Below are 23,513 nucleotides of genomic sequence, written 5' to 3'. Positions count from 1 at the left end.
TTCCAGGTGCAGTCCTCTGCTTCGGCCCCTTCCCGAAGACTACACCTCAGGACTCGGTTCCTGTTCCTGAGGAACAGAAATGCTCTTTGTGAGGGGATTTGGCGTGGTGGACTTCGCGTCACAGGGTAGGCGTGGCTCGAGGTGCAGAGTGCGGGGAGGGGGTGTGTGGGGGGTGTCACTGGGTAGAAGGTGGAGGAGAGGGAGGACAAAGGGGAGGCGGGAGAAGAGAGGAAGTGGAGAGAATGAAGGTGGGGAGGCGAGGAAGGGAGGGGAAGAAAGGCGTGTGGGGGAGAGGAAAGGAGGGAGAGAGTGACGGGAGCCCTGGGGGGGTGTGGGAGGGGGGTTGGGAGCTGGGTCAGTTTGGGGGGTTTTCTGTGCCTGGCCAGATGTAGCCTTGGCGTCCGTAGAAGAGGCCTTGACTCACGGCCTCTCTGCTCCAGGTTGTTCAGCAGTGTAAGGTTGTGTGTGCAGGAACACGGTGGCACGGGGTGCTCAAATTAATTGGAATGTAATCCGGTGAATTTTCAGACTGCACACATGGAGGAGAAAGCAGAAGCTTAGAGAAACGCCAAGAATCCCCCTGTGCTCTGTTCCAGCCTGTCCAAAATTCTGACACCTCACAGTAAGTACTAAGTATTTTTTTTTTCCTATGGAATAATTGGTTTGCAAGGCAGAGTTCTAGATGAGGCAGTGCAGGAGAGATCTTCAGGGTATGGATTCACACCCCAGGTGGCTACAATGGCCGGCGCTGGGCCAGGCGGGAGCACAGGCCAGGTACTTTATCCAGTACTGCAGTGCGAGTTAAGGTGGCCCAAGTCCTTGGGGTGCTTCCTCTGCTTTCCTAGGCATTTGAGCGGGCAGCTGGATCTCAAGTTGGAATAGCCTGGGTTGATGGGGGGTGGGGGGTGGGGTGGGAGCAGCCGTGGCATAGTGAATGAAGCCGCCCCTGCATGTACCAGCATCCCACATGGGCATCGGTTCGAGTCCCAGCAGCTCCACAGAGTGGATGTGCCATGTGGGTCTGAGAAGAGTGTTATGTTGCGGTGCTGTGGACAGAGCATCCTCGAAGGATCCGTTCAACACTTGGTTGATTCAGGTGCTGTTCTGTTCAGCTACATCCTTACTGATGGTCTGACTGCTAATCTGGTAACGAAAGAGATGTCTTGACGTCTGTGAGTGTAATAGTGTCTTTGTTTATTTCTCTTTGTAGTTTTAACAATGGTCGCTTATGTATTTTGGGCTGAGGTTTACTTTTGGATTCACTATCCTACTCTGTTGAAACGTGTTTCTTCTGTTGTTTCAGGAATCCCAAAGCAAGGTCTTGGTTATTGTAGGTTTATTGAAAGTCTGCAAAGACAGTTGTCATTTCACCCAGTTCCTTGTTATTCATGGTGAAGTTGATAGTCAATTGTCTTGAGTTTTCCTAACTACATTCATGTTTGTTTGTTTTTTCTCAAAAACCTCTTGCTGGAGGTTTTTTTCCGTTCGTTGTTTTTTTGTTTTGTTTTGTTTTGTTTTTTATTTAAATGGTGTTGAACCTAGAACCATTTTAGAAGAAATGTTATATTAATAATATTCAGTCTTCCAGTCCAGTGCACAGCGTATTTACTTAGATCTTCTTTAGTTTCCTTCATCAGCATTTTAATCTTCAGCCAACATGCTGTGTATTTTATTGATAGAGTTTTCATTTCAGTAGGCTATTTTAAATTTCAAATCAGTGTCTACCTGTTGATGATGGTACTATACAATTGATTTTTTTTAAACTTTTATTTAGTAAATATAAATTTCCAAAGTACAGTTTATGGATTACAATGGCTTTCCCCCATAACTTCCCTCCCACCCACAACCCTCCCATCTCCTGCTCCCTCTCCCATTCCATTCACATGAAGATTCATTTTCAATTATCTTTATATACAGAAGATCAATTTAGTATATACTAAGTAAAGATTTCATCAGTTTGCACCCACACAGAAACACAAAGTGTAAAATACTGTTTGAGTACTTGTTATAGCATTAATTCACATTGAACAACACATTAAGGACAGAGATCCTACATGAGGAGTAACTGCACAGTGACTCCTGTTGTTGACTTAACAAATTGACACTCTTGTTTAAGGTGTCAGTAATCTCCCTAGGCTCCAGTCATGAGTTGCCAAGGCTATGGAAGCCTTTTGAGTTCGCTGACTTCAATCTTATTTCGACAAGGTCATAGTCAAAGTGCAAGTTCTGTCCTCTCTTCAGAGAAAGGGACCTCCTTCTTTGATGGCCGGTTCTTTCTACTGGGATCTCACTCACAGAGATCTTTCCTTTATTTTGTTTTTTTTTCTTTTTCTTTTTCCTTTTTTTTTTTTTTTAGCCTGAGTGTCTTGGCTTTCCATGCCTAAAATACTCTCATGGGCTCTTCAGCCAGATCCAAATGCCTTAAGGGCTAATTCAGAGGCCAGAGTGCTGTTTAGGACATCTGCCATTCTATGAGTCTGCTGTGTATCCCGCTTCCCATGTTGGATCGTTCTCTCCCTTTTTGATTCTATCAGTTAGTATTATCAGACACTAGTCTTGTTTGTGTGATCCCTTTGACTCTTAGACTTATCATTATGATCTATTGTGACTTGAAATTGTTCACTTGGACTAGTTAGATGGCATTGGTACATGCCAACTTGATGGGATTGTGTTAGAATGCCCTGGCACATTTCTAACTCCAGCATTTGGGGCAAGTCAGCTTGAGCATGTCCCAAATTGTACATCTCCTCCCTCTCTTATTCCCACTCTTATATTTAACAGGGATCACTTTTCAGTTAACTTTAAACCCCTAAGAATAATTGTGTGTTAATTACAGAGTTCAACCAATAGTATTAAGTAGAACAAAAAAATGCTAAGAGGGGTAAAGTATGAAATTGTACATCAACAGTCCGGACAAGGGCTGATCAAGTCACTGTTTCTCGTAGTTTCCATTTCACTTCACCAGGTTTCCTTTTTGGTGCTCGGTTAGTTGTCACCAATCAGGGAGAACATATGATATTTCTCCCTTTAGGACTTGCTTGATTCACTCAGCATGATGTGTTCTACATTCCACCATTTTGTTGCAAATGACCGGATTTTATTGTTTTTGACTGCTGTATAGTGTTCTATAGAGTGCATGTCCCATAATTTCTTTATCCAGTCTACTGTTGATGGGCATTTAGGTTGATTCCAGGTCTTAGCTATTGTGAATTGAGCTGCAATAAACATTAAGGTGCAGACAGCCTTTTTGTTTGCCAATTTAATTTCCTTTGGGTAAATTCCAAGGAGTGGGATGGCTGGGTTGTATGGTAGGGTTATCTTCAGGTTTCTGAGAAATCTCCAGACTGACTTCCATAGTGGCTTAACCAGTTTGCATTCCCACCAACAGTGGGTTAGTGTCCCTTTTTCCCCACATCCTCGCCAGCATCTGTTGTTGGTAGATCTCTGAAAGTAAGCCATTCTCACCAAGGTGAGGTGAAACCTCATTGTGGTTTTGATTTGCATTTCCCTGATTGCTAGTGATCGTGAACATTTTTTCATGTGCCTGATGGCCATTTGGATTTCCTCTTTTGAAAAATATCTATTGAGGTCCTTGGCCCATCTCTTAAGTGGGTTGTTTGTTTTGTTGTTTGGAGTTTCTTGATCTCTTTGTAGATTCTGGTTATTAACCCTTCATCAGTTGCTTAGTTTGCAAATATTTTTTCCCATTCTGTCGGTTGCCTCTTCACTTTCCTGACTGTTTGCCTTGCAGTACAGAAACTTCTCAATTTGATGCAATCCCAAATGTTAACTTTGATTTTGGCTGCGTGTGCTTCTGGGATCTTTTCCAAGAAGTCTTTGCCTGTGCCTATATGTTGCAGAGTTTCTCCAATGCTCTCTAATAATTTTATGGTGTCGGGTCATAGATTTAGGTCTTTAATCCATGTTGAGTGGATTTTGTGTATGGTGAAAGGTAGGGGTCTTGCTTCATGCTTCTACATGTGGAGATCCAGTTTTCCCAGCACCATTTATTGAATAGACTGTCCTTACTCCAGGGATTGGTTTTAGATTCTTGATCAAATATAAGTTGGCTGTAGATATTTGGATTGATTTCTGGTGTTTCAATTCTGTTCCATTGGTCTATCCATCTGTTTCTGTACCAGTACCATGCTGTTTTGATTACAGCTGCCCTGCAATATGTCCTGAAATCTGGAATTGTGATGCCTCCGGCTTTGTTTTTGTTGTACAAGATTGCTTTAGCTATTCGAGGTCTTTTTTGCCTCCATATGAATTTCAGCATCATTTTTTCCAGATCTGAGAAGAATGTCTTTGGTGTTTTGATTGGTATTGCATTAAATCTGTAAATTGCTTTTGGGAGAATGGACATTTTGATGATACTGATTCTTTCAATCCATGAGCATGGAAGATTTTTCCATTTTTTGGTATCCTCTTCTATTTCTTTCTTTAAGATTTTGCAATTCTCATCATAGAGATCTTTAACATCCTTGGTTAAGTTTATTCCAAGGTATTTGATTGTTTTTGTGGCTATTGTGAATGGGATTGATCTTAGCAGTTCTTTTTCAGCCGTGGCATTGCTTGTGTATACAAAGGCTGTTGATTTTTGTGCATTGATTTTATATCCTGCTACTTTGCCAAACTCTTCTATGAGTCCCAATATTCTATTAGTAGAGTTCTTTGGGTCCCCTAAATGAAGAATCATATCATCTGCAAAGAGGGATAATTTGAGTTCTTCCTTCCCAATTTGTATCCTTTTAATTTCTTTTTCTTCCCTAACAGCTCTGGCTAAAACCTCCAGAACTATGTTGAATAGCAGTGGTGAGAGTGGGTATCCCTGTGTGGTACCGGATCTCAGTGGAAATACTTCCAACTTTCCCCATTCAATAGGATGCTGGCCGTGGGTTTTTCATAAATTGCTTTGATTGTATTGAGGAATGTTTCTTCTATACACAGTTTGCTTAGGGTTTTCATCATGAATGGGTGTCGTGTTTTATCAAATGCTTTCTCGGCGTCTATTGAGATAACAATATGGATTTTCTTCTGCAGTCTGTTAATGTGGTGTATCGCATTGATTGATTTGCGCACATTGAACCATCCCTGCATACCAGGGATAAATCCCACTTGGTCTGGGTGGATGATCTTTCTGATGTGTTGTTGCATTCTCTTGGCCAGAATTTTATTAAGGATTTTTGTATCTATGTTCATCAGGGATTTTGGTCTGTAATTTTCTTTCAATGCTGCATCTTTTTCCGGCTTAGGAATTAAGGTGATGCTGGCTTCATAGAAAGAATTTGGGAGGATTCCCCCTTTTTCGATTGTTCTGAATAGTTTGAGAAGAATTAGAGTTAGTTCTTTAAATGTCTGATAGAATTCAGCAGTGAATCCATCTGGTCCTGGGCTTTTCTTTGTTGGGAGGACCTTTATTACTGTTTATTTCTGGTAGATTTCCCTGTTTGCTGGCATACACGTCCTTGTAGTACTTTCTGATGATTCTTTTTATTTCTGTGGTGTCTGTTGTTATTTTTCCTTTTTCATCTCTGATTTTATTGATTTGAGTCTTTTCTTTTTTTAGTTAGTTGTGCCAATGGGGTGACAATTTTGTTTATTTTTTCTGAAAACCAGCTCCTCGTTTGGCTGATTTTTTTGTAAATTTTTTGGAGTCAATCCTATTGATTTCTTCTCTGATTTTAATTATTTCTCTTCTCCTACTAGATTTGGGTCTGGTTTTCTGCAGTTTTTCTAGATCCTTGAGATGAATCGAAAGCTCATTTATTTGGTGCCTTTCCAATTTCTTGATGTAGGCACCTATTGCTATAAACTTTCCTCTCAACACTGCTTTTGACATATTCTATAATTTTTGATATGTTGTGTCTTTATCCTCATTTACTTCCAGAGAGTTTTTGATTTCTCTTTTGATTTCTTGAATGACCCAGTGTTCATTCAGGAGCATGTTGTTCAATCTCCGTGTGTTTGCATATGCTCCAGGGATTCCTGAGTTGCTAATTTCCACCTTCATTCCACTGTGGTCTGAGAAGCTCATGGTATGATTCTAATTCTTTTGAATTTGCTGAGATTTGCTTTATGGCCTAGTGAAGTGGTATTGGATATGAGGGCTTATCATTTTCGTTGTTGGAGGATTTATAACTGGATTCAATGTCTTGAATAGATACAGGTGGATACTTCAGAAAGTCACAGGAAGCTGAAGTGGAAAGTTTATTGTGGAGCAGAATAAGTGTGTTTCAAGAGGCCAGATATGTCCTCACCAGGCTCTAATTTTTTATTTCATCTTGTTTCATAAGTGAGAGATTTGCAAAGTACTTTATTTTTGGTTAACAGCTCTTTTTTTTTTAAGACTTGGCATACATCTCCCCACTTTCTCCTAGCCCGTATAGGGTGTCTGATGAGAAGTCAGATGTGATTCTAATCAGAGATCTTCTAAAAAGGGTCTGGTGTTTCTCTTGTATGATTTTAGAATCTTGTCTTCATGTTGAAGTGTGAAGAATTTGACTGCAGTGGGTCACAGTGAAGATCTTTCAGGTCATGTGTATTAGGACTTCCATGTGCTTCCTGTGCTCCAGCGTTCCTTTCCTCAAATTAAAAAAGTTGTCTGTAATTACTTCAGTAAAAGGGCCTTCTTGTCAACTGTCTTTCTATGCCTTCACTTACTTGTTCTGATAATATCCCTTAGCTGAGGCCTAACAGTAAAAATATTCTTAGTGGGTGACATGCTAGGGAGAGAATGACAAGGCCTATTCAGAGCAGCTGTCACTCCTGCTGCAGTCCCTTGGCTGCAGCTCCCAAGCAGTTGCCTGGCCAGAGGAGGATAGGGCTGCCCATGCAGTGACAGGTGCCGATAAAGTGTGTGCTCCCTGTTGCCACTACCACCGTGTGTCTGGCCACAGTTGAACCGTGGTCCCAAGGCTGGGAATGGCATCCAGGAGAGGAGTGATGTGTACCACATTTCTGTTGGCTGCGGACCAGTGCAGTCCCTGTGTGCTGTTTCACACCAGGAAGAGCAGGGCTCCTGCTGTGGCAGCGGCGAGAAGCTCTGGGGTGCGTCCTTGCTTGGCCTAGGAGAGAAGATGAGCTGTTATGACAGCCGTGTCACTGGCATCTGGTGGCTGTGCCAGGGCTGAGTCTTGAATTGGTTCCCTCTGAGCAGTGGCTCGCACTGTCATCGCACTGCTCACACCCCCTGTGGTTCAGACTTGCAGCCCACCTTTGGCAGGATCTGTGGTCTGTGTGGTGGTCTTCATGTGCTCAGCTGCCCTGAGCATGAGCCCCCCTGGGATCTGTAGCTACTCTGGTCAGGTCTGAGTGTGGTTTGGTTGACTTTAGGGGGACAGACTTTAACAGAGAGGATCTGCAGCTTGAGCTGTGAAGGGCAGGATTTAGGGAAAGGATAACTCTTCCCTGACTGAGCGTCCACGAGGACAGACAGGCCAGAGTGTTGGCTCATGTCTTTGCTTGGGATTTCTTCCAGCCATGCAGCTTGACTTGTGTTAAGGTGGTGGGCAAGGGGAGGGTCTGGAGGGAGATACTGGCCTTGAACACGGGTGGTCCCCTTGCTGAGATACTTACTGCCAGGGAACCACAGCCGTTCTTTCTTTATCAGTCACCACAGGGCCACACTGACTCATGGAAGCAAGAAGCCAGAGGCCCTTATTCATTCATTCCTACCGTACCCTCCCGTGTTCCTCTGTGTGCATTGCACATGTGTTCCCAAAGTGCTCCTGCTACAAGGCTCTGCCTGGATGCAGAGGCCCCCCACGTGGAGCCAAGAAGTCCTTGTAATTTGTTGTCTGTCAAGGTCACCTGATGGCATTAGTGGCTGTACTAAGTGGCACCAGGTGTCCTACAATTTTCCCAGCCTGCCTCGCTGGGCTGTTTAATGGTGAGAAGGAGGGAATGTAGAGGGCACAGCCCAGTGGGGCAGCTCCCTGCACTGGTCTGCAGCCAACAGAAATGTGGTATTTTTCTTCTTCAGCCCCTTCTGGAAGCAATGGCTGTCCCGCCAGCAGACCAGGCCCACTTGGAGGTGAGTGACACGTGGCTGTTGTGGTTTCCCGCTGGGGGTCTTGGCTGCAGGCGTGCCTGTTGCTCGTGTGTCCCGAAGGCGCGGGTATAGTCGCGGTTGGTTGTGCTGTGTGGACAGTCTGGAAGGGTCCCCAGTGTGCGAGCAGCTGTGCAAGAGCAGAGGTGGCTCGGTCTCCTCCCTGAAGGGCAATGCGTTCCCTTCTGTTTGCTTTTTGAGGGCCCAGCTGCCCTGCTCTAGACCTCTGAGACTGTTGATGGAACGAGAGCAAAAATGCATGTCTGTGTCCTGGTCAGGACAGTTTCGGGTTCCTGGCATTGGGTGTGATGTTAGCGCTCTATGGGTTTTTCATGAAAGAGCCTTGTCAGGCCGAGGTGTACCTTCCGTTCCTAATTTGATGATTTGTTTTTTTAATATCAGAGAAAGTAATGGAAGTTTTTGTGAAATAGTTTTTCTGTGTCTGTAGGGATAATGTGTGGCCTTTTCTCTTGTTGATTCTGTTCTGGGATGTATTGATTTTGTATGGTAGCCATCCTTGAATTCCTGGAGTAACTCTCAGTTGCGCACTGTGAGCTAAGCTTTGGTTGTGCTTCTGGATCGCATTTGGCAATTTGTTCAGGATTATGACAGATTCATGACAGATTTTTATTTATTTATTTTTTAATTTTTCTTTGACAGGCAGAGTGGACAGTGAGAGAGAGAGACAGAGAGAAAGGTCTTCCTTTGCCGTTGGTTCACCCTCCAATGGCCGCCGCGGCCGGCGCGCTGCAGCCGGTGCACCACGCTGATCCGATGGCAGGAGCCAGGAGCCAGGTGCTTTTCCTGGTCTCCCATGTGGTGCAGGGCCCAAGCACCTGGGCCATCCTCCACTGCACTCCCTGGCCACAGCAGAGAGCTGGCCTGGAAGAGGGGCAACCGGGACAGAATCTGGCGCCCCGACCGGGACTAGAACCCGGTGTGCCGGCGCCGCTAGGCGGAGGATTAGCCTAGTGAGCTGCGGCGCCGGCCATGACAGATATTTATATGCCACTTTCTTTATTATGTGTTTGTTTTCGATGTTGGGATAATGCTGGTCTGATGGAAGAAAATTGGATGTTTTCCCTCTTAATCTCCTTTTTGGAAGGATTTGTGAATCATGGATTTTAATTACCCTGTAACTGGGAGTTCTCACTGGTGAAGCCTTGTGGTCCTGGAATTATATTCATTTTTTGTGTTTGGTTTTTGGTTTCCCTGCTAATAGAGTCTCATTTCAATTTTTTTTTTTTTTTGACAGGCAGAGTGGACAGTGAGAGGGAGAGACAGAGAGAAAGGTCTTCCTTTGCCGTTGGTTCACCCTCCAATGGCCGCCACGGCCAGCGCGCTGCGGCCGGCGCACCGCGCTGATCCGATGGCAGGAGCCAGGAGCCAGGTGCTTTTCCTGGTCTCCCATGGGGTGCAGGGCCCAAGCACCTGGGCCATCCTCCACTGCACTCCCTGGCCACAGCAGAGAGCTGGCCTGGAAGAAGGGCAACCGGGACAGAATCCGGTGCCCCAACCGGGACTAGAACCCGGTGTGCCGGCACCGCTAGGCAGAGGATTAGCCTAGTGAGCCACGGCGCCGGCCGAGTCTCATTTCAATTTAAAAGTATATTTACAGTTTGTAGTTTGACTACAATCAGTTTTGGGGTTTATTTCTTTCTGAGAATAAATCCACTGTATCTACATTGACCAAATTCTTGTGCCTTCCCATAGTGTTTTTGATTATTATTTTAGTAAGGTTGTTAGTAATGTCCTCTCTGTCATTTCTCTTGTTAAGTCATTTGAGTCTGTTCTCTTTTTTGCTTGTTTCACGTGTATAAACGTAGTGTCAGTTTCACTGAGTTTTCAAGAACTGTATTTTGGTCTCACTGAATTTTTGTTGTGATATTTTCTATGCCGTTGACTTCATTTCCGTTTGACTCATTTTCCTGCTTCCAGTTTCTTAAGATTTACTTTGCTGTTCTAGTGTTTGAAGGTAAAATTGGGTTTATGGATCCGATGTCTGTATTCTGTAATATATACCTGTAGAGCAATACAGTTTCTCATGTGAAATTGGTCCTGTCAACGTGGAAAACTATATGGATGTACCCACTACTGGGAACATATTGAAGGAAATGAAATCATTGTGTAGACAGAGAGGCTTTCGCAGGCCTATGCTTATTACAGTAGGATGCACAATAGCCAGGCTATGCAGTCTGCAGACGCATGTATGGTGTCCATAGCCCGTAATGTCTTTATTCAGTCTTGAGGTGATCAGCATTTTGGCTGATGGCATATGTTTGCTCTTGTGAATTGAGCTGTGGTAAATGTGGGGGCAGAGAGAACTCTTTTTTTATGCTGATTTCATTCCCCTTGGGTGCATTCCCAGAGCTGGTGTGGCTGCCTCATATGCTACGTCTGTATTCAGATTTCTGACTTATCTCCATACTGTCTTCCACAGTGACAATACCAGTTCACATTCCCACCAGCAGTGGATTAGGGTGCCTTTTCCCTCACATGCTCAAGGCCATTGTAGAATTGATTTCCATTTCCCTGATGGCTAGTGATCCTGAGCATTTTTTTTTAATTTTAATTTAATGAATACATTTTTACATAGATAGAACTTTAGGACTATAGTGGTTCTTTCCCCATATTCCTCCAACCCCCATCCCAGCTCCCATTCTCTCTCCCATCTCATTCTTCATTATGGATCATTTTTAGTATGACTGTATATATAGAAAACCAATTCTATGCTAATCATAGACTTCAGCAATTTGCACCCATGCCAACATACAACATATAGAGTACAGTTTGGGGAGAGAATTTGCAGTCAATTCTCATATTACTATTCAATAGGGACAGAGGTCCTACCTGAGAAGCAAGTGAAAAGTGAGTATTGTTATTCTTTAAATTTTTTTTAACTTTTATTTAATGAATATAATTTCCAAAGTACAGCTTATGGATTACAATGAGGGTGGGCTGCAGAGAACGTGGGCTATCAGCATCTGCGTCCCTGGATCACCGCGTGGATGCAGCAGTGTGCAGATGTGTCCTGGGGTGCCATGGTGACGGCCCGTGGGGAGTGCGCCTGCGCCTGGGCCTGGCGCTGTGACCCGGAAGTGCACCCACACGCCTGGCCTCAACTGCCCCGCGCTGCTCCGCCGGGAGTCAGCGCCGCATCTGCTCCTGCCCGAGAGCCCATGCAAGAGGTGGGGAGAGGCTAGCCCTACTTGATGCTGCTGACAGAGCCTGAGGGAGACCCAGCGGCCCCAGGGTCAGGCCAGGATCAGGAGAGGGTGCGGGTCCGAAGCTTCCGGGCCATTTCCCAGGCGTGTTTCTATTCTTTGGCCCCTTCGGGAAGCAACGGCCTTCGCGGACCTCTGTCCCACCGGCAGACCGCCCCCCCCCCCAGAGGTGAGTGACGCGTGGCTGTTGCGGTGTCCCACTGGGGGTCTTGGCTGCAGGCTTGCCTGTTGCTCTTGGGTCCTGAAGGCGCGGGTGGAGTCGCGGTCGTGCAGTGCAGATGGTCTGGAAGGGTCCCCAGGGTGCGAGCAGCTGTGCAAGAGCAGAGGTGGCTGGGTCTCCTCCCGGAACGGCCTTGTGTTCTTGTCTGCCTGCTTTTCGAGGGCCCAGCCTCCCTGCTCTAGACCTGTGAGTGTTGTCAGGAGGAATGAGAGCGAAAGTGCGTGTCTGTGTCCTGGTCTAGGAGGACAGTTTCGGGTTCCTGGCATTGGGTGTGATATTAGCGCTCTGTGGGTTTTTAATGAAAGAGCCTTGTGAGGCCGAGGTGTACCTTCTGTTCCTAATTTGATGAATTGTTTTTTAGTATCGCAAAAGTCACGGGAGTTTTTGTGGAATAGGTTTTCTGTGTCTGTCGGGATACTTGGTGGGCTTTCCCCATGTGTGTTCTGTTCTGTGATAGATTGATTTTGTATGGTAGGCATCCTTGCATTTCTGGAGAAACTCAGTTGCACTCAGTGTGCTAAGCTTTGGTTGTGCTTCTGGATGGCATCTGATCATATTTTGTTGAGGCCTGTGACACATTCACGATGGATATTTGTGTGCCATTTTCTTTGTGGTGTGCTTATTTGGGATGTTGGGATAATGCTGGTCTGATGGAATGAAATGGAAGGCTTTTCCTCTTCATCCCCTTTTTGGGATGGTGTGTGAATCACGGATTTTAATTATCTTTTAAGTGGAGTTCTCACTGGACTTTTCTTCTTGTCTTTTTCGTTTGTTTCTGTTTCCCTGCAACTACAGTCTCTTTTCAAATTATAAGTGTATTCAGGGTTTCTTCTTTTACTGTATTCAGGTTTAGTGGTAGGCATCTTTCTGAGAATCAATACACTCTATCTAGGTTGACCAAATCCCCGTGCCTGGTTTTTCCCTAGTATTTTTGGTTTATTATTTTGGCAAGGTTGGTAGTGATGTCCTCTCTGTCATTTCTGTTGTCAAGTCACTTGAGTCTGTTCTCCTTTTCCCCCCTGTTTCCTCTTTTGTCAGTTTCACTGAGTTTTCAAGAACTGTATTTTGGTCTCAGTGAATGTCTTTTGTGATATTTTCTATGCTGTTGACTTTATTTCCGTTTGACTCATTTTCCTCCTTCCGGTTTCTTAAGATTTACTTTGCTGTTCTAGTGTTTGAAGGTAAAATTGGGTTTATGGATCCGATGTCTGTATTCTGTAATATATACCTGTAGAGCAATACAGTTTCTCATGTGAAATTGGTCCTGTCAACATGGAAAACTGTATGGGTGTACCCACTACTGGGAACATATTGAAGGAAATGAAATCATTGTGTAGACAGAGAGGCTTTCACAGGCCTATGCTTATTACAGTAGGATGCACAATAGCCAGGCTATGCAGTCTGCAGACGCATGTATGGTGTCCATAGCCCGTAATGTCTTTATTCAGTCTTGAGGTGATCAGCATTTTGGCTGATGGCATATGTTTGCTCTTGTGAATTGAGCTGTGGTAAATGTGGGGGCAGAGAGAACTCTTTTTTTATGCTGATTTCATTCCCCTTGGGTGCATTCCCAGAGCTGGTGTGGCTGCCTCATATGCTACGTCTGTATTCAGATTTCTGACTTATCTCCATACTGTCTTCCACAGTGACAATACCAGTTCACATTCCCACCAGCAGTGGATTAGGGTGCCTTTTCCCTCACATGCTCAAGGCCATTGTAGAATTGATTTCCATTTCCCTGATGGGTAGTGATACTTAGCATTTCTACATATGTTTGTTGGACATTTAGATTTCCTTTCTTTTTTTCTTTTTTCTTTTTCTTTTTTTTATTTATTAAATATAAATTTCCAAAGTGCAGTTTATGGATTACAATGGCTCCCCCCACACACATAATTTCCCTTCCACTTCCACTCCTCCCATCTCCCGCTCCCTCTCCCATTCCATTCACATTAAGATTTATTTTCAATTATCTTTATATACAGAAGATTGATTCAGTATATATTAAATAAAGATTTCATCAGTTTGCACCCACACAGAAACACAAGTGTAAAATACTGTTTGAGTACTACTTATAGCATTAATTCACATTGGACAACACGTTAAGGACAGATGCCACATGAGAAGTAAGGACACAGTGACTCCTGTTGTTGACTTAACAATTTGACGCTCTTGTTTATGGTGTCAGTAATCTCCCTAGGCTCTAGTCATGAGTTGCCAAGGCTCTGGAAGCCTTTTGAGTTTGCCGACTTCGATCTTATTCCAACAGGGTCATAGTCAAAGTGGAAGTTTTCTCCTCCCTTCAGTGAAAGGTACGTTCTTCTTTGATGGCCCCGTTCTTTCCACTGGGGTCTCACTTGCAGAGATCTTTCATTTAGGTCTTCTTTTTTTTTCCAGAGTGCCTTGGCTTTCCATGCCTAAAATACTCTCATGGGCTCTTCAGCCATATCCGAATGTCTTAAGGGCTGATTCTGAGGCCAGAGTGCTGTTTAGGACATCTGCCATTCTATGAGTCTGCTGTGTATCTCGCTTACCATGATGGATCATTCTCTCCCTTTTTGATTCTGTCAGTTAGTATTAGCAGACACTAATCTTGTTTGTGTGATCCCTTTGACTCTTAGACCTATCAGTGTGATCAGTTGTGAAGTGAAATTATCACTTGGACTAGTGAGATGGCAGTGGTACATGCCACCTTGTTGGGATTGAATTGGAATCCCCTGGCACTTTTCTAACTCCAGCATTTGGGGCAAGTCAGCTTGAGCATGTCCCAAATTGTACATCTCCTCCCTCTCTTATTCCCACTCTTATATTTAACAGGGATCACTTTTCAGTTAAAATTTAAACCCCTAAGAATAATTGTGTGTTAATTACAGAGTTCAACCAATAGTACTAGAACAAAACAAAAAAAATACTAAAATGGATAAAGTATTACATTGTACGTCAATAGTCAGGACAAGAGCTGATCAAGTCACTGTTTCTCCTAGATTTCTTTCTTGAAATATGCCTGTGGAAGCCCCTTGCCCATTTCCTGAGTGGGTGGTTTGTTTTGCTGTAGTTGAATTTTTTGAAAGTTTCTTGTGGTTTAGTTTATCCTTTATCAGTTGCATACTTTGCATATAATTTCTCCCATTCCGTTAGTTGCCTCTTTACTTGGCTGAGTGTTTTCTTTTGCAGGGCAGAAGCTTCTCCATTTTTTTTTTGGTGTCCTCTTGTATCTCTGTCTTTAATCTTTTGTGATTCCCAGATGTTGAACATCCTTGGTTAAATTATTCCAAGCTTTTTATTTTCTTTGTAGCTATGTGAACGGGTTTGATCTTAGAATTCCTTTCTCAGCCATGACATTGTCTGTGTATATAAAGACTTGATTTTTTATCCTGGCTGATTACCTAACTCTACTCTGAATTTCAATAGTCTCTTAGTGGAGTCTTTTAGATCTCCTATATATAGAATTGTGTCATCTGCAAATACGGATAGTTGGACTTCCTCCCTCCCAATTTGTATCTACAATGAGAAATTAGAGAAGAAGTACCAACATGATCGTGTGCATGTAAAAAATGTAAATAGTGACCTCAGATGCTACCTTTCTGTATTCTCTCTTGCTTTGTGGGACATGTGATTTGGCCTGTTTCCAACATGATCTGTACTTTAAATGCAGGGCTAGACTGTGCAGGGTGGTGTCTGGGAAGTAGACCTGTGTTCCATGGAGAACTCTGTAGATCACAGGTGTTTCAAGTCCTTGTGTGAGTGGGTACATAAGTGTCTGAATAAATAAATTACAAAGATTTCCTCATGCGTAAGTCAGAGATAATGCCACACAGAATGTTTGTAAGGAAGAAGAGAATGAATGGGTACTAGAATCTTTTCTAAGACTGATTTAAATTCTTTTTCAAATTCTGTGTCTATTTGGTATGCAATACCTATAGTATCAGTTTGTAAATAAACTCTAGTAGTTGGCCTGTATTTTATTTACAGCTATGTCTTCCTTTTTTAATTTTTACTTTTTCTTAAATATTTATTTATTTGAAATTCAGACATATACACAGAGAGGATGGGAGGCAGAGAGAGCGAGAGAGAGAAAGAGAGAGACAGATACATAGGTTTTCCATCTGCTGTTCCACTTCCTATTCGGCTGCAATGGCCAGAGCAGAGGAGATCTAAAAGCAGGAGCCCGGAACCTCCCCGTGGTCTCCTTCATGGGTACAAGGGCACAAGGAGTTGGGCCATCTTCTACTGCCTTCCCAAACCACAGCAGAGAGCCACATCAGAAGTGCAGCATCCAGGACTCGAACTGGCACCTAGATGGGATGTGCGATGTGGGTGGTGGCTATAGCCACTACCCCACAATGCCAGATCCTCCGGAAGCCATTGCCCATGGAATGCTGCTGTCTGCAAACATTGCTGGGAAAGCAGAGGGAGAAGGCCCAAGGTCTTAGGACTCTGAACCCAGAATTGGGCACTGGATAAAGTCCCTGGCTTCTGCTTTGGCCTGGCCAAGCCCTGGCCTTTTTAGCCACCTGGGGGGTAACCCCCCAGATGGATGATCACTCAGAGTGAGAAAGAGTGCTCATGATGCTGCTTGCACTGCTGCTCTCCCCAAGCAGCAGCGAGGGCCAGCGCTGGTCCAGGCAGAAACCAGGAGGCAGGAGCTCCATTCAGGACTCCCACTAGACAGGGTGGCTGGGTCCAGAGTGCCTGGGCCGTCAGTGGCTGCCTCCCTGGGTCACAGCCTGATGAGGCAGGAATGGAAGTGGTCCTGGGGCATCAGGGCGTAGCTGCATCCCTTGGTGCCCTGTTGGTCACCGGTGAGGAGTGTGCCTGTGCCCAGCACTGTGACCCAGAAGTGCACCCGCAGGTGCATCTGTTTCTTCTGCACGGTGCTCCGGTGGGAGTCAGCGTCATGTCTGCCCCAGCTCAGAGCTTGTGCAAGCCCTGAGTTGCTGATTTCGATGCTGGTGGCTGAGCCTGAGGAGATACAGTGCCTCTCCCCCACCACCCCCCCCCCAGGGTCAAGCCAGGATTAGGTGAAACTGTGGTGAGGCAGCCACTCAGTTATCTTGTGCTTCTGGAACTTTCTAGGCACAGTCCTCTTCTTTGGCCCCTCTGAAAGACTACACCTCAGGTCTGGATTCCTGTGTCAGAGGAACAGAAAGGCTCTTTCTGTGGAGAGTTTGGCATGGTGGCCTTCCTGTCACTGGGTAGGAGGGGCCCGGGGGACAGTGAGTGGGGAGGGTGTGTGTGAGGGGTAGCTGAGATAGAAGGTGGAGAAGAGTGTGTGTCAAGAGGAGGCTGGAGGAGAGAGGAAGGGGGGAGAATGAAAACGTGGCATGAAGGTGGGGAGGCAAGGTAGGGAGGGGCAGAAACCCATGTGGGGGAGAGGAAAGGGAGGGGGAGAGTGACAGGAGTGCTGGTGGGCATGTGTGGTGGTGGGGATTGGGAGAGGTAGAACTTTTCCCACAGGCCCGATTCTGTCTTGGGGGTTTTCTGTCCCTGGCTGGAAGTAGCCTTTGCCGCGTCCTTGAGAGGGGGACTTGACTCACAGCCTCTCTTCTCCAGGTTGTTAGGAAGTATAAGGTATGTGTGCAGGAAAACGGGGGCACGGGGGTGCTCTAATTAATTGGCACATAATCCGGTGAATTTTCACAGGCTGCACACACCAAGGAGAAAGCAGAAGCTTAGAGAAACGCCAGGAATCCCTCTGTGCTGTGTTCCAGGCTGTCCCAAGATTCTGACACCTCGTAGTAGGTACTAGATATTTTTTTCTATTTAAATACTGGTTTGAAAGGCAGAATTATAGATGAGGAGGTTTGGGAGAGATCTTCGTGTATGGGTTCACCCCCCAGGTGACTACATTACCAGGGCTGGGCCAGGCGGGAGCAGAAGCCAGGTACTTTATCCAGTACTCCAGAGTGGGTTCAGGGGCCCAAGTTCTTGGGGTGCATCCTCTGCTTTCCTAGGCATTTCAGCATACATCTGGATCACAAGTGGGAACAGCCTGCGGGTGGGGGTGGGGTGGCCGACAGAACAGTGGCATAGTGGATGAAGCTGCCACCTGTAGTACCAGCATCCCATATGGGTGTCTTCCTTCTCTATGATACTTTTCTCTCATTCCCCCCAGCAAAACTAAGTATCCAGAGCTTCTGTAACACACTACCTATACATGTAAATTGCTTACCCATTTCATCACCATTTATTTGCTAAATACCTATATCCTGTATAAAACTCTGAGCTTGTCCAGGGCAGGACTTTGTCTCTCTGCTTTCATTCCTGTAGTCCCTGGTACACAGTTGGAATTCAGCTTATGCAGAATTAACAATGCACTCACTGTTGGATCTTGGGACAGGAACTGTTGGTTATAGAAAGGTCTGTTTACAGCAATAAAGGTAGGAGGGCCAAGAAGGGATGTTTAAGAGAATCAGCATTAATGAAGCACTTTCAGCGGTCAGGCTTCTTAATGTACCATTGTCTCATTTCTAAATAACAACACAAGGAGGGGAAGCAAGAGTTTAATTATACAACATTGTCCTGTCTAATCCTCTTCAAAGCTCTGTGAGGAAGGCACCACTGATACCCTTTTAAATATGAGTTAAGGGCCAGTGCCACGGTTCAATAGGCTAATCCTCTGCCTTGCAGCGCTGGCACACCAGGTTCTAGTCCTGGTCAGGGCACCGTATTCTGTCCCGGTTGCCCCTCTTCCAGGCCAGATCTCTGCTGTGGCCCGGGAGTGCAGTGGAGGATGGCCCAAGTTCTTGGGCCCTGCACCCCATGGGAGACCAGGATAAGCACCTGGCTCCTGCCTTCAAATCAGCGCGGTGCGCCAGCCGTGGCAGCCATTGGAGGGTGAACCAACGGCAAAAGGAAGGCCTTTCTCTCACTGTCCACTCTGCCTGTCAAAAAAAAAGAAATATGTGTTAAAGGAAGTGGGAACCAGCCCTAGTCCATATATAGAGATCAGTGAAGTTCCAGTTTAAATCATGCTGTGCTTGCCCCAGAGTTGTGTCCCTCCTGGGGTTGGAACCTCAGCTTCCGGCAGTTCCAGAGTTGGGGTATCAGAGAGGTGGTAGCTGGTGAAAACCAGTGCTCCTAGTCTTTGGGCTTGTCTTTGTGTGCAGCATAACTACAGGGACTTGAGCTGTGTCACTAAGGACCCTTCTTCCTAATGCTATGGCCTCATGCTGTGATTTGTTAATATAGGTCTTGTGTCCTGGTACACACCAGTGGGGAGTCTTGAGCTGTTGGGAGAGTCTGAGGAGGACACCTTGCCACCCTGGGACTGGAACTGACTTTTAAGAGGGACCCTGAGGTATGAAAGGAGATTTGCTGGTAGGGTTAGGACCAAAGGGTTTGAGGAATCCTCAAGGTCCCTGGTGATTAGACTTTTTTTTATTATTCTTTATTATTTATTTCAAAAGAAGAAAGAAATATTTCATGCGTTAGTTTACTTCCCTAATGCCCATAACAGCTGGAAAGGTATGTAAAGCCAGGGTCTGGGAACTCAATCCCAGTCTCCTATGTGAGTAGCAAGAATGTAAGTACTTGAGCTGTCACCTGCTGCCTCCCAGGTTGGAGTAGTAGGAAGCTGGAACCAGGACTTCAGCCAGGACTTGATCCTGGGCACTCTCATGGGCTGTGGGGATTCCAGTAGTGGCTTAGCTGCTATACCAAAAGCCCATCCCTGAATAGTTCTTCCTTCAAAGTGTGGCTGGCTACTTGTGAGGGGTTTACCTCACCACTGCTCACTGGGCCTGCTGCACAATTTTGTGAGCACCTTGTTCCAAAGGCAGCGGTAAAGTGCCACTAAAGATACTAAAACATAAAGCTCTTTCCTTTCTTCCATGTATCTCCTTGGCTCAGACTCATGTTCTTTTGACTCGCTTACAAAACACAAGTTCAGAGATAAAATTTTGAGCCTTTTTAAGACACCACCAGCAGAGGTTTAAACCCAGTGCAGGCCCTTCTGAGTGCCAGCCCTGTGTGACTGTTCCTATGTGACTATGTAGGCTGCACGCCCATGAGGTTATCCCTGGCTGCTGAGTATAACCCATTGGCTTTAACCCATCCAGGTCTAATTGTATGACACTCCAGGGCACCTGGGCAGACTTAATGTCTTATTAAGTCAGCTCCCTGAGGGTTGTGTGGACTAGCTAGTCATACTGTCTTGTGATCAAACTCCTTGATTTTCCTTTTCCAGCTAGGTCTGGTATCTGTTTCCGGTGTAAGGCTCCTCATTCCTGGCCTTGAGCACTGAGAGGAACTGGAATGCTGCTGTGGCAGAGACCTCCTGCAGGTTCTCTCAGCATTCTGAGTCCCCACGACTCCGCTTAGTGCTTCTATGGTACCACACTGTCAGAACTGTGTTCACAAATGAGTCAGGGGACAGTCTGTTCCTGCTGTATTCCTGCTCTGAGCCTGTCAATCAAGTTTCACACAAGGCCGATGATAGAAATGTTGCATCCAGGCCAGTGCCGTGGCTCACTTGTCTAATCCTCCGCCTGTGGTGCTAGCACCCCGGGTTCTAGTCCTGGTTGGGGCACTGGATTCTGTCCTGGTTGCTGCTCTTCCAGTCTAGCTCTCTGCTGTGGCCCGGGAAGGCAGTGAAGGATGGCCCAGGTGCTTGGGCCCTGTACCCGCATGGGAGATCAGGAGGAAGCACCTGGCTCCTGGCTTCAGATCAGCGCAGTGCACCGGCCATAGCGGCCATTTGGGGGATGAACCAACAGAAAAGGAAGACCTGTCTGTCTGTCTGTCTGTCTGTCTCTCTAACTCTGCCTGCAAAAAAAAAAAAAAAAAAAAAAAAAAAAAAAAAAGAAATGTTGCATCCAGAACAGCCGCCTTATAACTAAGGTCACCTTAAGAGCTCCACAAATGGATCTTGGACAGGAGGTCAGGACTTTATGTGCAACTTGAACCTTTCCTGCCTTGGGAAGTTTACTGCCCCAACCCCCAGGACATGTTCTGAGCTGCTTGGTCCTAGGTGTAGAGGCTCTGGCCTCTAGAAATGTTGTCCTGAGTTGACTTCTGAGTGTCCAGAGGCCAGAAAACATGTAACAGAGTTCCTTGGATCTGTGTGACCACTTGGATATCCAACTGTGATCGCAGACACGCATGGTGGATTTATGAGTGCTGCCTCAGGGTGGAGCTGAGTGCTTCCTGCTGGGACTGTGTGATCTTCCTGGGAGGCCAGGGTGGCACAGCAACCCATGGTGCTCTGGAGGCTCTCGCTGAATCTGTGTGTAGCTTAGAAGGTAAAAATGTGTCTTTTCATTGGTATGGAGCAGAGTCTCAGAAGGACAAGGGGATGGTCCTATAAGAAATTGATGCTGGGGCTGGCGCTGTGGCACAGCAGGTTAAAGTCTTGGCCTACAGTACTGGCATCCCATATGGGTGCCGCTTCATGTCCCAGCTGCTCGACTTCTGAGCCAGCTCTCTGCTAAGTCCTGGGAAAGCAATAGAAGATGGCCTGAGTCCTTGGGGCACTGTACCCATTTGGGAGACCCAGAAGAAGATTCTAGCTCCTGGCTTTGGATCATCTCAGCACTGGCCATTGCAGTCATGGGGGAGTGAACCAGCTGTTGGAAGACCTCTCTCTCTCTCTCTCTCTCTCTCTCTGGCTCTCTCTCTCTTTCTGGCTCTACCTCTCTCTAACTTTTTCAAATAAAATAAATCTTTTTTAAAAAATAACTTAATGCTAATGGGTGCATTTGTTCTAACTTGGAAAGGAAATTTCATTCCTCTGCTTCAAGTCAGCTTGCAATTCAGGAAGGGCAGCATTTTGGTGCATTTGGAGAATCTTTAGGCTTCTTGCTTCTTCTCTGCTGGCCTCTCCCTTGTAAATTATCAGGTAGCATCATTCATTGCTCTGGCAGGACCCATATTTTTAAAATTTATTTGACAGATAGAGTTAGACAGGGGGAGAGAAAGAAAAAGGTCTTCCTTCTGTTGGTTCACCCCCCAAATGGCCACCATGGCTGGAGCTATGCCAGTCCAAAGCCAGAAGCCAGGTGCTTCTCCAGGTCTCCCATGCGGGTGCAGGCACCCAAGCACTTGGGCCATCCTCCACTGCCTTCCCGGGCCACGGCAGAGAGCTGGAACCAAAGAGGAGCAGCCGGGACTAGAGCTCGGCACCCATACAGGATGCCGGTGCCACAGGCGGAGAATCAGCCAAGTGAGCCACAGCGCTGGCCCCAGGATCCATCTTTAAAGCCATGTTGTTTCTCTTCTTCATGAGAATACTTCAGAAAGTTAATGGAAAATGGAATCAAAAGATAACTTTATTTTGGTGTAAAATTTTTTAAACCCACGCATATTTCTTGTAACACATATTTTCTATATAATGTTTGCAGATCCCTCGTTTATCATAACAAGTCTTTGCAAATTTTTTGTCATTGTCTTGTTTCTTTAGTTATTAGGAATAAATTATTTTGCTAGGTTGAAATTAGCCTATTTGAATTAGTGTCAGATCTCATTTGCTGTGAAATTAAGAATTATTTTATGGATAATGAAAGCTATTTAATGATGTGGTGTAAAGGAGAAAACAGTATTACTCAAGCTGTTAACACCAGGGGACTTCTCGCTGACCTCTTACAGTGCCCTGCAGACTGTACATTATTGCACTCTTGAGGATCCAGGGCTGAAGTCTGGCCTGAAGGTATTTTAGAGAATTCTCCATGTGGAAAAGTCGTAAAAAAGCAGAGGAATATAATTAGCAATAAATTAGAAGGCAGAAGAGACTTCTAGAATTGAACGGACCACAAGGTTTGCTTGGATTTTTTGAGCAGTACAGCACTAAGTTGTCTGTATTGGGCACCAGAAACAATCACTACAGCCTTGTGAAATTAAAAACTCTATGAAGTTCTGCAGAATGGTGTTTGAGACTCACTAATAGGACTCGACCTACAAGGAATGCAGATGAGACAGCATCTCTGACCTTAACAGTGGCGGTCTTTACTTTCCTTTTATATTGCTGTAGCAACTTTAAAATGCCTTTTGTTTAAAAACCTGAGGAAATGTATCTGGAAAGTCTTTTTGGCCATCTTTTGTTATCAGTAAATTCACCATCTTAAGTTTGTTATAACTTACTGAACCTGTGGTACTAGGAACTTGATAGAACTTTGCAGCATTAGACTACAATTTGCTGCTTGCTCAAAACCGAGGGAGTTGGAGCTTACCCAGCATAATTAGAAATGTGCCCTCTATTTGAAGCCTTGGCAAGAACCATAATTTAGGATTGCGGCTGTATGTCAATGGTAGAACGTGTTGTTCAGTCCTGAGTTTGGACACCTTGTTTGTATATGACAGAAAAACAGCTTTCAGAAACTTCCTGGTGGATAAAGTATCCTTTTCACAATCTGGTGGTTTCACTGCTTTTTTTTTCTGAAGGTTTAATTTTCCCTTCAAGTGCAGGCATGTTCGTTTTATCAAAGCTGGCATTTTCTCTTCTTTAAAAATAAACCTTGAGTATTCTGAAGAAATTTTCCAAACCACTAGGGTATATAAAAGCATGTTGTGTGAGCATAATTACAAGGGTGAAATGCTTTGCTTTTGAATAGCAATGGACCAACACTTGGTGTGATAAGAAACATAGTTTTTATTCCATTTTATGGTTGAAAACCTGCTTACTACTGCTCCTGATCGTAATCTTAGTCCTTTTTTTTCAAATGGATTTAGAGCCCACAGCACCTTTTTATCCACCTTCTCTCTGAAAAGCAGTGGGAGATAGAGCAAATTTTTTAGATTTATTTATTTGTGAGGTAGAGTTACAGACAGAGAGAGAGGTCTTCCATCCACTGGTTCACTCCATAAATGGTTGCAATGGCCAGAGCTGAACCGATTCCAAAGCTGGAGTCAGGAGCTTCTTCAAGGTCCCCTGCATGGTTTCAGGGGCCCAAGAATTAGGCTATCTTCTGCTGCTTTCCCAGGCCATAAGTTTCACTTTTAATTCTTCCTATGACTTTAATTTAGCTACCTGGGAACCCTGAGCAGAGGATAGGACAAGTGTTCCCAGCCTCATTCTATGGGTCAGGAA

The 23,513-nt window shown here is 45.2% G+C and overlaps 1 protein-coding gene and 1 long non-coding RNA gene across 9 annotated transcripts in view; one reads left to right on the top strand and one right to left on the bottom strand.

The window, feature by feature from the left end:
- LOC103346531 (uncharacterized) overlaps nucleotides 1–23,513 on the bottom strand; it is a 328,438-nt gene that overhangs the window by 255,161 nt on the left and 49,764 nt on the right. The window lies entirely within an intron of this gene.
- Nucleotides 1–23,513, top strand: part of LOC138843157 (uncharacterized) — a 103,582-nt gene that overhangs the window by 66,014 nt on the left and 14,055 nt on the right. For 2 of the 7 annotated variants that reach the window (XM_070063821.1, XM_070063819.1), the window contains 4 exons: nucleotides 529–622; nucleotides 16,568–16,686; nucleotides 17,135–17,233; nucleotides 18,683–18,791. Coding sequence is in view for 5 of the 7 variants with exons in the window: in XM_070063819.1 (XP_069919920.1) it covers nucleotides 529–622; nucleotides 16,568–16,595 (122 nt within the window). In the remaining 2 variants the exon portion in view is untranslated. Of the gene's footprint in view, nucleotides 1–6; nucleotides 126–528; nucleotides 623–7,984; nucleotides 8,036–10,885; nucleotides 10,919–16,567; nucleotides 16,687–17,134; nucleotides 17,234–18,682; nucleotides 18,792–23,513 lie in introns of those variants that run through there. The other 5 variants (XM_070063818.1, XM_070063817.1, XM_070063820.1 and 2 more) reach the window with 5 other exon arrangements.

This window comes from Oryctolagus cuniculus, chromosome 19 (genome assembly GCF_964237555.1).
Source record: "Oryctolagus cuniculus chromosome 19, mOryCun1.1, whole genome shotgun sequence".
In the NCBI taxonomy this organism is placed as follows: domain Eukaryota; kingdom Metazoa; phylum Chordata; class Mammalia; order Lagomorpha; family Leporidae; genus Oryctolagus; species Oryctolagus cuniculus.
Note: the sequence above shows the minus strand (reverse complement) of the source record. Positions and strands in the feature narration are given on the sequence as shown.